Source organism: Syngnathus acus, chromosome 16 (assembly GCF_901709675.1).
Source record: "Syngnathus acus chromosome 16, fSynAcu1.2, whole genome shotgun sequence".
In the NCBI taxonomy this organism is placed as follows: domain Eukaryota; kingdom Metazoa; phylum Chordata; class Actinopteri; order Syngnathiformes; family Syngnathidae; genus Syngnathus; species Syngnathus acus.
In genome coordinates, this window is record NC_051101.1 from 4,782,530 (window position 1) to 4,795,689 (window position 13,160).

Genomic DNA, 13,160 nt, shown 5'->3' on the forward strand with positions numbered 1-13,160 from the left:
GGGCGAGGAAGAACAGTCCATGCAGAAGTACCCCCCCGCCCCCCCCCACCCCCCATCCATCCCAAAGTGCTCGGCATAACAAGAGATTTGTGTGTTGTTTTGTTGAGGGGGAGGTAAAGAGAAAAGAGACGGATAAAGTCCGATTGTGAGGCGGCTAATTGCTCAGTCGCTCTCTCATTAGCATATCCAATGCGCGTCCGTTGGACTCCAGCCAATCCTCCCCACCTTCACACGGTGCCACTCATCTCCAAGCATTATTCACTATCATAATTATTATACCGACATGCGCAATCCCACGCACAGCCGCGACAGCGGCTAATTCTATAGTTTGCCCCTGCACTCTGCCTGAACACTCTTTTTGGAGAAGAACTTTGGCGAGTCGGACCGGTGCGCACTGCGCTGATGTGTCTGAGCCGCGCGCACACGTACAGCCCCGGAGCCCCAAAGCAGAAGCAACGGCCGAACCAGCGGACACCAGTGCCAGCACCTCAACCAGAATCAGCACCAGCATGTCCCGGCGCAAGCAAGCCAAGCCGCAGCACCTCAAATCGGAAGAAGATGCGCCAATGAGCGGGATCATGTCTCAGCATGGTGAGTCCAAACTATACCTCCCGAGTCCAAAAGTGTGTGCGTGTGTGTTTTTTTTATATACTTATCTTGTTGAAGAGATTTTTTGTCCGTAATGTGTTGATTGAAACCATATAGGAAAAGTCCAGCAAATTATTAGGAGGCTCTTTGTAAGTTGAAACCCATTCTCCAAGGTGACGTGACAACCGTCGCGTCGGAATTTCATTTTTTTTCCATTTTAAATAATAATACAAGACATTATTTTACTGTTGTTTTGATGTTTTTATTAAATAACACAGTTTGCACACAGATTGCATTTTGACAGGCCTTTTTAAAGGCCCGTCAAAATGCAATAGCATTTTAACAATTTTCTTTGGTTTCACCGGATGATTGTAGTCATTAATATCATTTGAATGAACAATTTTGAATGGATATTTTTTTTCAATGTTAAATTGATGATATACAAAATACACATTAAAAGAAACATGCTCACAACTAATAGATGACAACATATTTGTGACACTCTTTCACACTTCAACCTTTTTCCCCCAAAACTCTAATGAAACCAACGTTTAACAATGACTCTTTAAAAAAATGTTATTGTGCTGCATGAGAGACATAGTTGTCCCTCTGCGCCTCTCTGTCTTCACAAGGGCCATACAAAAAACGCTAATTCCGGTGCAGGTCGAAGCCTTGTTTTGTCATGTAAATGTTTTTTGTTTACCCCCCACCCCCCCTCACACAAATTTAGCACACTTGATTTGTTGCCTTCTCTCTCACTATGTCGGCATTATTGGTTGACACAGCTTGCCATGTGGGGAAAATTGACAATCATGTTTTAAAAGAACTGTATTTTAAAAATCTTTAAATGGTAGAAATTCCACACTTTAAATTATTAATTGTGAAAAAAGATTATCCATATTTACATTGAACGGTGTTAAAATATGTAAGGTTCAATGTATATATTGTTACATGACAATAAATACAGACCATCTAATTTATAACTATATATTTTTTCCTTGTTAAATAACTACCAGAATATTCATGCATCTAAGGAAGCTAAAAAATAAGTAAACTTAGAAGATTTAAATTGTAATTCCCAGTAAATAATGAAGTTTGCATAATTATAACTACAGTATGTATTTGTAAATGATCATCATTTTAAAAAGTTTCACCCCTTTACCCTGTGAATCTGCAGGCTTTTTGGGGTACAAATCTGTTGTATAGTCATTATGAAGCTCTCTTTTGCGCGAGTGTTTGTGTGTGCATGTGTGTGTTTGTGCGTGTGTATGTGTGTGTGCGCGCGTGTGCGTTTGGTGGCTGTGGTTCCTTGAATGTGATTTTTTACTTATGATTTAAGAATATATTATTAGTAGACACATTACTCCTCTTTGAATATGCAATGATGGCCCTTGGAAGTCATAGACAAATATGTAAAGTTGCATTGTTTGATATAGTCCTTGAATATTTTCAATCCAGCAATCCCATCTCACTTACAGTGAAGACAACTTTGACTTGAAAAATTATGTCTTAAACTTGATTGTTCCTCACCTTAACATCCTGGTGAGACATTGAAGTGTATCTTTGGTTGTAAAAGGACACGCGCGCGCACACACACACACACACACACACACACACACACACACACACACACACACACACACACACACACACACACACACACACACACACAAAACACACACACACTCACAATTACACACGCGCAGGCACACACACGTACACACCGATCGTGTCTGCCATTGTTTTTAAGAGTGTTAGTAGCAGTGGAATGTTCTTCACTCTCCTTATTTCAGGCGTAAACTGGCCCTCTTGTTTTCATGGAGAACAGAAATTTCAGAGAAACGATCGGCAAACATTTTTTTCCCCCACTGCAAATCGGTGACACACAAAGCTCGGAACAATATCTGAAGCTACCTTACAGGTGACACGCCACTGTGTTGCAGCATGATAAAACTCAGCGGCTTGTTCATGCAGTATCATTGATCCTGACCTCTGGAAATCAAGTATTTTGATCATAAAATCTATTTCTTATAAGTTGAAGAAGTAAGTCATAGATCTGATTGGGTGTTTTGTATTTTTGGCTACAGAGGCAAAACCTGCAAGTAGAGACTACCCTAACTTTGTTTGATCTGTTTGACTGATTGTCAAGTTGATGTCACCTTCATGTATGTATGACTTTGGCAAGTGTCTTCTAGCCCATGTGTGTCATAGCATCTGCCTCTCGGGCCTTCTGGACATTTGCCCCACCCCAGGGGTTTTGGGGTTTGTGTGCGTGTGTTAAGATTGGGGGGCGGGTTGCTTTGGGTGCTTAGGAGTGCTTTTAAAAAGCTTGCTGACTTAACCTTTGTCCAGCTCAGCCGAGCAAGTCCAGCAGCTCGGTGTCAAGATCCTTAAACAATTAGAACATGGATGCCGTTGACCTTGGCTGCACAGCCTTCTGGCGTCCGAGAAAGTGTGAACAGTGACAGGCTTTTCATCTTGTCGACACTTCCTGTGCAGACAGCGGATTTGAAAATGTGCACGTGCATGTGATGTGAGGGCCGAGGGCACGCACGTTGCTTACAAACACACGATGACCCTTCCTGTTCTAAAACTTCTGAAAGTGATCTCCACCATAAAGTTAAATACGGCCACAACATACAAGTACAAAGTGAATGTTAATGCGCCACATTGAAAATTATATCGCACTCGCTAGTACACATGCATTTGTGTATTGTAACACATCCCAACGCATACTTTCCACATTCCCTGAGAAACAAATGTCTCAAATTATTAATTTTTTAAAAACCTGAAAAATTCCTTGTATTGTGTGGAATATTTAAGAATTGCTCGGATGCAATCAGTATAATGCAGTGAGAAGCCCCCCGCTGACAGTGTTAACATGCAACTCCCTCACCCCACCCCTGCAGTGAGGCTTTGTTTGGCTTTTGTTTTAATCCCCTCTCACCGATGGGTGCAGGCTGGTGGACCACCCACACAGACTACCATAATGTCTTCAAGAAGGCACTTAAATATGACTCACTTCAATACAGTTCTGTTTTAATTACCTTTCTGTACTGAGAACACGTGGAGTATTCATACTTCAAATCTAGCACAGGCACATTTTTTCTTGCTTGTTTCTTTCATCCTTTCATTTACTTGTTGATGACAGTGGTACTAGCGCTTGTAAGCATTTGGAAGTGATATTATCACAAAAAGCCTCATCAAAATCATTTTAGATGTTTTTAGGCTTGCAGAGGAGGATCCTCAATGATTATTGCTTTTTCCATATCGCAAACCTTTTTCTGAGGGACAGAAGAGCGCTGTTGGATGCTGTATTGAAATTGCTTCCATAAACAAATCGTTCATGTCTCGGCTGCGCTGCATCTCAGGCTTTATGACAAAGGCCTCTCTGTGAGTGCAGATATGACTGTACCACTCTGCAGCAGAGCCCGACCAAGCGAATGGCACACACTTGAGCCTCTGCAGGTCTGAGGATGCATGGACTCTTTCGACAAGATGCTTTGTGTGTGTATTGATAGAGCCAAGACGTGGCCTTATTAAAAGTGTGTAAGGGCAAAAAAAGTAATATGGAATTTGGAACGATTCATTTATTTAAAATAAATCCTAAGTATATGTCAAATATGATTATAGATTTATAACATGGGGTTAAATCTTAGTACATAATTATTTATGTAGTTAATTTTTAGGAAAGAAATGTCAGATGCGCATTTTTTATTTGAATGAAAAATCTCTCCTCATCCAGCTCTCAGTTTGAAACTTAGTTTAGCTTGCCCCCAATCTATAACACCAAACACTGACACCCGCCTTTAATGCCACTAATCTATCCTCAGGCATCTTAGCATTGCAAATGATAAATGGTAGAGGCACTGTTAAAATTCTTTCCTTGTGGATTTTAGTAAATTAAATCTAAAGACCTTCATAAATATGTTGATTTGCAAATAGTTTGATAAGATACATTTAGAATACAGAGAGTTTTACTTTAAGAAGCAGCAAATAATACCAGTGTGTATTTGTCAATGCTCTATGAATGGTTAAGAATGGCAGCATTTGTAATTGTTCAATATGCCAATGCTCCATTCAGTGCACAGCACTGTGGTTTTCACAGAATCAGTGGAAAGCATGAATACTTCATCTGATATGTCAGATTAGTGGTTTCACTTAGCATGCCAAAGATTTTTGGGCATGATAGCAGACACACATATTCAATGTCCACAATTACCCTATTGACTGTGCTCTGCTTAATATTTGCATGGGAGCAAATCAAGACTCTTAAAGCTCAAATGAAAAACGTATTCTAGCCTTTTTTGTTTTACCAGCCATGGCTTTTTCATGCTATAAGAAAATCAATAAGTTATGTGCACAAGCAGTCTTATACGCGCCGCCACAAAATGTCGCCTTCACACTTCGAGCCAAAGTGGTAATTTTAAACTTCTTTTTCAGAGAGCTTTAACATTTCCAGTTGACGCACAAATCTGGTGTCTTGTGTGATTTGCAATGTTCTAAACCACAATTAAACACGCACATGGATACTCCTAATATAGTAAAGGACACATTTATGTTTCGTGAAACATTGCAAGCCTAGTGTTTTTTTTTTTTTGTGTTTATTCTACATTTTTTTATTTTCTACAGTGCTGTTAAAAGCTTGGAAATTTGCATAAATGTGAAGTGTGTGATATAAGTACAAGGATTGTGTGTGTGTGTGCTTGTGTGTGAGAGTGGTTGTAGACAAAAAGATTTCCACTTGTAATTGTATGAAAGAGTAAAAGAGATTGACAGTAATACCATTCTAATAACTAATCATCTAAACACAATGCCTACTCATTTGTGTTGACCTTTCAGCCCTCAATTATGGAAATGGATTCTTTGTCCGCTGAGGGGCTAAGGGGATTTTCAACCTGCTACCATGTGTCGCTGTCTTTTCTATTTACTGGTCCCTTTTTACTTGTTGATTTTTGCTTTGAATAATTTTGTTTATATATCTTGTTCTTTAATGGCGAGTCAAACCATGAAAAAATAAATATATTTTTTTGTTTTCTAACATTTGGAAACTATAGCTTCCATGAAAAAATTGTGGGAAGCAACCTTTGAAATTTTAAGCACATTTGATCAAGTTTATTTTTGATTTTGTATATTCACAGATAGTCACTACTACAAATATAGATAAATACTAATTCATTCAGGTGAAAATATGAATGGACGCCAAACATTTTACAACTGTGTTTAATTCGGAAGTAAGTACACTCTCAGAGCACAAATTGCAGGAAGTGTGGGTGTGATTAATCAAAGACTTATTGTCTGCTTTAACATATCTCACTCCACCACAATAACTTCTTGTGTAGGCTAAAGTGTGCAAACAGCACCATAGTAATTCCATTGTTTCTGACTAAAGGTTTTTCTTTCTATATTTATTAGAGAATATACATTTTGTTTTTAGTGCACTTTAAAAACAAGCCCACTAAAACAAAGTGGTGAGCTTACATACATATTGAACAAAAAACATTCAACAATTGAACAAAGCAATATTTTAAAACAGTAATTTCACAATAAAGTTAACAAAAACAATATGAAATAAGACATTAACGTATAAAAAAGGCAAAGTCTTATGCTGTGCTGAAAGCCAAGAAATGAAACTGTGTTTTAAGGCACGTTTTAGAAGTGGAGAGTGAGGGTGCTTGCCGAATGTGGCGGTAATTCTGTACAACACAGGAAAAAAAAAACGGAGCAAAAAGCAACAGTTGCCTTTGAGCACAATAATAGATTTTATACATTTCACCAACACAAACATTAGCTTTACATTCAAATACAGACAATAATAATGGCAACGGTATAATACTGAGGCCAATGGTTTTGATCAGGTGTTAAATGGGTCAGTGTTCGAAGCACGAATTAGCTTGTTGGACTCGGCTGGTCGCATGAGGAGGAGGAGGAAGTGTCTTGCTGTAACTGTGATTAAACATGTGTAACTAATCAGTGACTTTGCTGCCTTCACACTAGCATGTAATTTGTTGAGTCTGGTTTCAAGAGCATGGGAGAGGGCGAGAGAGAGGGACAAAACTATTACTTAATTGTCTTACATATAAGCAAATATGTGGCTTTCATTTTGGCTATTATTTTGGGGTCCACAATGTTTGATTATTTTCAGGATGAAGTCCTTTCTGTTTTTAAGTACTTTGGCCAAATACGTTGCTCCGCAATACACAGTGAACAGGCAGTAGGCATTTGAAATTCAGCTGGAAATTCACCAGCCTCATATCAGAGGGGAATTCTAATAGGGCCATCAAAGTCCTGATTTGTACCCAACAGACGAGGCAGCTGTGAATTGTATGAAATATTGGAAATCGATGGGCTCTATGGAATTTCATTAAGCGGCAGTATCCACAATTGATAGGCCCTCATAATTTGATGGATTGCACAAAGAAAATTATTAGCTGGCCCTAGAGACTGGGTGTGAATGCACAAACCTAGGCCTTGACAATTGGTGAACTGGGACAATTTGTGGGGAGTAAAAAATATATACATGTATGTATTGATTTTTTTATGTTAAAAGAGAGAGAGAGAGAAAATCTAAGCTTAAATCTTTCCAGCACTGCACTGCAAAATATACGTGGTTTCTTTATTGATTCGGTATTCATGAATTCTCCTTTTTTGTTCCCTTTCCCCCTCCTTTTGTATACCCTCTAACACCCCTGACCTCTTCCCTTCAGCTCGAGGTGATGTGCTGGATGACGCTGACAGCGGGAATGAAAGCCGCAGTGGCAGTGAAGAGACTCATGTGTGTGAAAAGTGTTGTGCTGAGTTCTTCAAGTGGGCAGATTTCTGTGAACATTTAACGAGCTGCACCAAGAACCCACTAGTGTTAATTGTAAATGACAATGAGGAAACACCTATTCCCTCCCAGGAGTACCCAGAACCCTCCCCTGTGCCCAGTTGCCCTAGTGAGCAAGCTGACAGCGATGATGCCAGGGACGACAACCGCTCACCAGCTAGTGAGGGCGATGATGTCCCAGAGATAACCACGTCAAATGGGGTCAGGATCCTAGAAAAAGAGGATGAGGAAATGGAGGTGGAACTCTCGTCGGAAAAAAACATGGATCTTGAAGACGGAGATGTGGCCTCACCCGAAGCCGATGGCTCCCTACCTCAGCTCGATGACGTTAGCCCCCCAAGTGTTACGAACTATACCATGCCAAGCACTAATGTTACCCTAGAAACTCTGCATGGCACCCGGGTAGCAGTTGCACAGTTTTCTCAGAGCATTAGGGCAGCAGCAGGTAGCGGAGTTTCCACCATGGCTATCCCTATGATATTGGACCAGCTGATGGCCCTTCAGCAGCAGCAAATCCACCAGCTGCAGTTGATAGAGCAAATACGAAGTCAAGTGGCTCTGATGAACAGACAATCTGCATCACAGCCTGCACTTAACCACCACAACACAGTGACTGGAAATCCTGGGCCGATTTCTGCGTGTGCCCCCTCAGTTGCAAGTCAACTTCAGCTCCACAACTTTATCACTCCACCTGTCCACCAGCTGCCTGTTAGGTTGCCAGCCTCTCTCAACAGCCAAGGTTCTTCAACTCTGATCTCTGCAATAGAAGGGCCTCACTCCCAAACATCAAGTAGAAGTCAGCCGTCTAATTCTTCAGTGCCCAATACATCCTCCGGTAGTTCAATGTTTCCCCCACCCAGTGCCTCTGGACTGTCAGCTCTACTTCCCTCCTGCTCATCATCAGTCACCAACATGAGCATGAGCAATAATGGGTCAGGAAGCAGTGGAATCAGTAGCAGTTCCACTCATCCCAGAAACTCCAACACGCCGCCATCACTCAGTCACAACAGCCTTCTGAACTCAGCTTCCAATCTACCGCTGATACCTCACAGCTCATCAAGCAGCGTTATATTCCCAAACCCTTTAGCGAGCATAGCAGCAACAGCCAATGCACTCGACCCCCTGTCTGCTCTGATGAAACATCGCAAAGGGAAGCCTCCAAATGTGTCTGTTTTTGACACAAAGCCAAGTTCTGAAGACCCTTTTTTCAAGCACAAGTGTAGATTCTGTGCCAAAGTATTTGGCAGTGACAGTGCACTACAAATCCACCTGCGTTCCCACACTGGAGAGAGGCCCTACAAATGCAACATATGTGGTAACAGATTCTCTACCAAGGGAAATCTCAAAGTCCATTTCCAGAGGCACAAAGAAAAATACCCTCATATTCAAATGAACCCCTACCCAGTTCCTGAGTACCTAGACAATGTTCCTACAAGCTCAGGCATTCCATATGGTATGTCATTACCCCCAGAAAAACCTGTTACCACATGGCTTGACAGTAAACCTGTACTCTCAACTGTTCCCACCTCAGTTGGACTCCAACTGCCTCCCACCTTACCAAGTATGATCGGGGGTTTTGGTGATTCTGCAAGCCTCACTCCCCTAAACAGGTCACCTCAAAGAACATCACCCCCATCTAGTGAACATGCATCTTTGTCTCCTAATATTGTTGTTGACTCTGGAATTACCACTGCTTCGATTTCCCCAAAACCCACACCAGGTAGTGATGTACCTCCAGTCCTTAAGCCTGAGGGAATCCTCCTGCCCCCAACCTGCCCTAGTCGACCAGGGGAAAACACTACTACCACAACATCAGTATCACATGTGGTTCTCTCCACTGCCATCACCTCCACAACAATGTCAACTAGTTCCCAGGTTACTGAACCTATCAACACCCCAAACTCCTCTTCAAACCCAGTGTCCCACCCTGTTCTCCCCATGCTGTCTGATCAATTTAAGGCTAAATTTCCCTTTGGAGGCCTCCTGGACTCTATGCAAACGTCCGAGACATCCAAGTTGCAACAACTTGTTGAAAACATTGACAAGAAAATGACTGACCCCAACCAGTGTGTCATTTGCCACCGTGTTTTGAGCTGTCAGAGTGCTCTCAAGATGCACTACCGCATCCACACTGGTGAGCGACCTTTTAAATGCAAAATATGTGGACGGGCATTCACCACCAAGGGTAATCTAAAAACACATTTCGGCGTTCATCGGTCAAAACCCCCTCTGCGAGTCCAGCACTCATGCCCAATATGTCAGAAAAAGTTCACCAACGCTGTCGTTCTGCAACAGCATATCCGCATGCACATGGGTGGCCAGATCCCAAACACTCCAGTCACTGACAACCTTCCGGAAATGGACACAGACCTATCATTTGATGAGAAGAGCATGGATGCAATGAGCAATTATGATGATGATCTTCTGGATGAAATGGAGCAGGCTATAGATGATGAAGTTGATGTAAAGGAAGGTGAAATGGACCCATTAAAGCCTTATTCACCTGGAAGCTCTCCACCTACTTCCATAATGTCGAGCATTGCTGCCATGGAGAACCAGATGAAGATGATTGACTCCACTGCAAAAATGACTAGTTCATTTATTCAAAAGCCCAGTCAAAGTTTCTGCAGCTATGGAAGCGAGAATGAATGTTTCCCCGCTGATTCTCTGTCTGCAGCTGGGGATGCAGAATCTCAAAGCTTGGGGAGCCCTGCTTTTTCAGAGTCCTCTGGTTCTTTGCAACATTTGTCCCCAGCTCATAGCCACTTTGAGAACCAGCGATCTAAGTCCCCAGCTACGCTCAACAATCACAACAGTTCCATGGCAGTAGAGGAGAGCCAGGAGAACAATGCAGCCTTGGCAACTGTGAAGTCTGAAAAATCTGAAACCCCATCTCCACTTCCTGCAACAGAAGGCAACGGGGCTCTGGACCTGACTGCCATTCAACCGAGCAGACACTTTATCAAGGAGGAGAGCCACTTCAGTATGCTGTTTCTAAATAGAGATCGAGGTGTGTATGAGCAAAATGAATACTTTTAGCTATATCTGAATTCCTGATTCAAATTTCTGATATTTCGACTTTTTTCTATTAGGTCTAACCACTCCTAACTTGGCCAGCACTGCATCAAATATGATTAAAATGGAAATGAATGGGCACAGCAAGTCAATATCGTTGAGCGACAATTCCCACATGCCTGTAAGCATCCAGGTTCCCACTGGTGCAGCTCCCCAGACCACCCTGAGCTCCAGCACCAACCCCATGTTGGCTCCCCCACCCCCACGGCGTACACCAAAACAGCACAACTGCCACTCTTGTGGGAAAAATTTCTCTTCTGCCAGTGCTCTGCAAATTCATGAGCGCACACACACTGGAGAAAAACCTTTTGCCTGCTCCATCTGTGGACGGGCGTTCACCACTAAAGGCAATCTAAAGGTATGTAAGTTCTCGTTGGGGTGTATGGATGTATGCCATCTCAGAAAGATCAAACATAAGCAAAATGTTGTGCATCCCATATTTTCCACTTAATCCTCAACTACTAGTAAACAACTAGTAAAGTATTCAGTATCTACTGTATTACTCCTTGCCAAGAGTTTTCCATGACTTTGTGTCTAAAACGTTTCTGGTGCTTAATGACCATCATAATAATTTGTACTTTGGTGTGTGTTTGCTTATTTTAGGTCCATATGGGAACGCACATGTGGAACAATGCACCAGCACGCAGAGGGCGGCGACTATCTGTAGAAAATCCTATGGCCCTTCTAGGTGGGGATGCAATGAAGTTCAGCGAAATGTTCCAAAAGGACCTGGCAGCTCGGGCCATGAACGTTGACCCCGGTTTTTGGAACCAGTATGCAGCTGCTATCACCAATGGCTTGGCCATGAAGAACAATGAGATTTCTGTGATCCAAAATGGAGGTATCACCCAACTCCCCGTCAGCCTCGGGGGTGCAGGACTAACTTCACTGCGAGCCATGCCGAGTGCAATGGACCGTCTGCACACAGGTAGCAGCTCTCCTATGACCGGAATTGAGAAAGCTACACTCGAGGTCGGGGCGAGCCGCCCCTTCTCCAGGTATATGGAGGACAACAAAGAAATTGGGATCAATTAAAGAATAAAAACTTTCTTGAAACTAAGACTAAAAAATTTAAAAGTTTTAAGAAACTGCTGATCCAGTCACAAACTTGTGTTACTCTATTATGTACAGATGAAGTATTTTTTGCTTTTGGAAATATTGTATTTAGTGTTGATTAGAGGTTTTTTTTTCTTTCCACCCATTCCCTGTTCACTTGATATAATGAAAGATGCTTTGTCTCTTGTTTGGGAATACAGAATGTTGTCTTGCAAAATTTGCATGATACAGTTTTTATCTGTATGTTTGACTGCTTTTATGAATTCCTTTGACAACCGAGACTTTGCCTTACAATGGGCAACCATCTTGGATAAGGCACAAACAAAAAAGAATGAAAGAATGTTTGTTCATAGGCATTCAGTCGACCTTCTTTATGAGAGCTCTTTTAGATTTAAAAAAGGGCCATGAATAGACTGTATAGTGTTTCTGTGCTCGCCTGATATTTTGTTTCTCATTAACTAGAAAGTTAAAAAAAATGTTTTAACTATTTTAATCTTTACAGTTAGTCTCCAAGCATTGTCTTATAATATTGTCCAGTGACTTTAGTATTTATGATATTGAGGAAAAAAAAGCGGGTATACAAAAATATATTAAATGGCCCACACATTTTATTGATTCCCTTGTTTTTATTTTCTAATCTACAAGCCTCACTGATAAATATCTCGTTCAAGAAAAACAGAAAGTCATTCGAGTTTAACAACAGAGAATATGCTGAGGTTTTTATTTGGATATCTGTCAAGACTCTGTATCTCAATCCATGGTGATGTTACATGAGGCTGGAGAAGTCCAAAGCTGCTATGACCACAGCTCTGCTTTTAACCTTTGTAAAAAAGAAAGAAAAGAAAAGTGATCCTTTTGAAAAAAATATCTATGTATAGACATACAAACAAATCTAAAACAGGTATGCATATTTTGTATCACATAAAGATAGACATCATGAGTTGAGAGTATTTGTCATGTTTGTGAATGCACTTTTTAAAAATAAGACGTTTTGTCTGTGATACTGTTAACCTTTTGACTGAGCTATCTATACGTGCTGTTTTCATTGTTTTCAGCTTACCACTCTTTCAATTTGCAGTTGGTTATTGCATCAGTGCTACAATTTGGAGTGCAAACCCATAAGTCAATCAAAATCTTCGTAAATAAAATAATGACGACAATGGTGTCTTTTGACTTATGTTCCTCGTCTGAATCATAGTGCCTGTTTGAATTGGAGAGTCAAAATAAAAGGCATAATCATTGTCCTTCAAAATGTAAGTTTAACACATTTATTGTCCATCCATCCATTTTCTATACCGCTTGTCTCCCAAGATCAGTACCCATTTGGAGGTGCTACATCAAGGTAAGGACAAAATGAGACATACAACCGTCAAGTGCACACATTGCCTCAGAGATTGTTCCTGAGCTGATACTGTCATGTCAGAATGCACACAAATTACTCGAGTCATTGTGCAAGTGCATGTGCGTGTTTGTGTGTTTGTGCATGCGAGTATGTGTGTTTGTGTGTGCGTGGTTGGAGGATGATGGCTTCGTCTCAGCTCTCAGCGCATTACATTTGACACATGGTGCACATGTGTAAGCACATAAAGACTTTGTTCTTTTGTAATACAGC

At 41.3% G+C, this 13,160-nt stretch overlaps 1 protein-coding gene across 1 annotated transcript; it reads left to right on the top strand.

Annotated features, from left to right (window-relative positions):
• Positions 1-84: 84 nt before the first annotated feature.
• sall3a (spalt-like transcription factor 3a) lies at positions 85-12,708 on the top strand. Its single transcript, XM_037273808.1, has 4 exons — positions 85-591; positions 7,296-10,427; positions 10,510-10,850; positions 11,096-12,708. The coding sequence occupies exons 1-4, from the start codon at positions 510-512 to the stop codon at positions 11,525-11,527; spliced, it is 3,987 nt and encodes a 1,328-aa protein (XP_037129703.1). The 5' UTR covers positions 85-509; the 3' UTR covers positions 11,528-12,708.
• Positions 12,709-13,160: the final 452 nt, after the last annotated feature.

Bases quoted from the DNA above. Each gene is read 5' to 3' on its own strand.
- sall3a (XM_037273808.1), top strand. From the start codon at position 510: ATGTCCCGGCGCAAGCAAGCCAAGCCGCAGCACCTCAAATCGGAAGAA. The intron at 592-7,295 runs GTGAGTCCAAAC...TCTTCCCTTCAG, and splicing joins CGGGATCATGTCTCAGCATG to CTCGAGGTGATGTGCTGGAT. The intron at 10,851-11,095 runs GTATGTAAGTTC...TGCTTATTTTAG, and splicing joins CCACTAAAGGCAATCTAAAG to GTCCATATGGGAACGCACAT.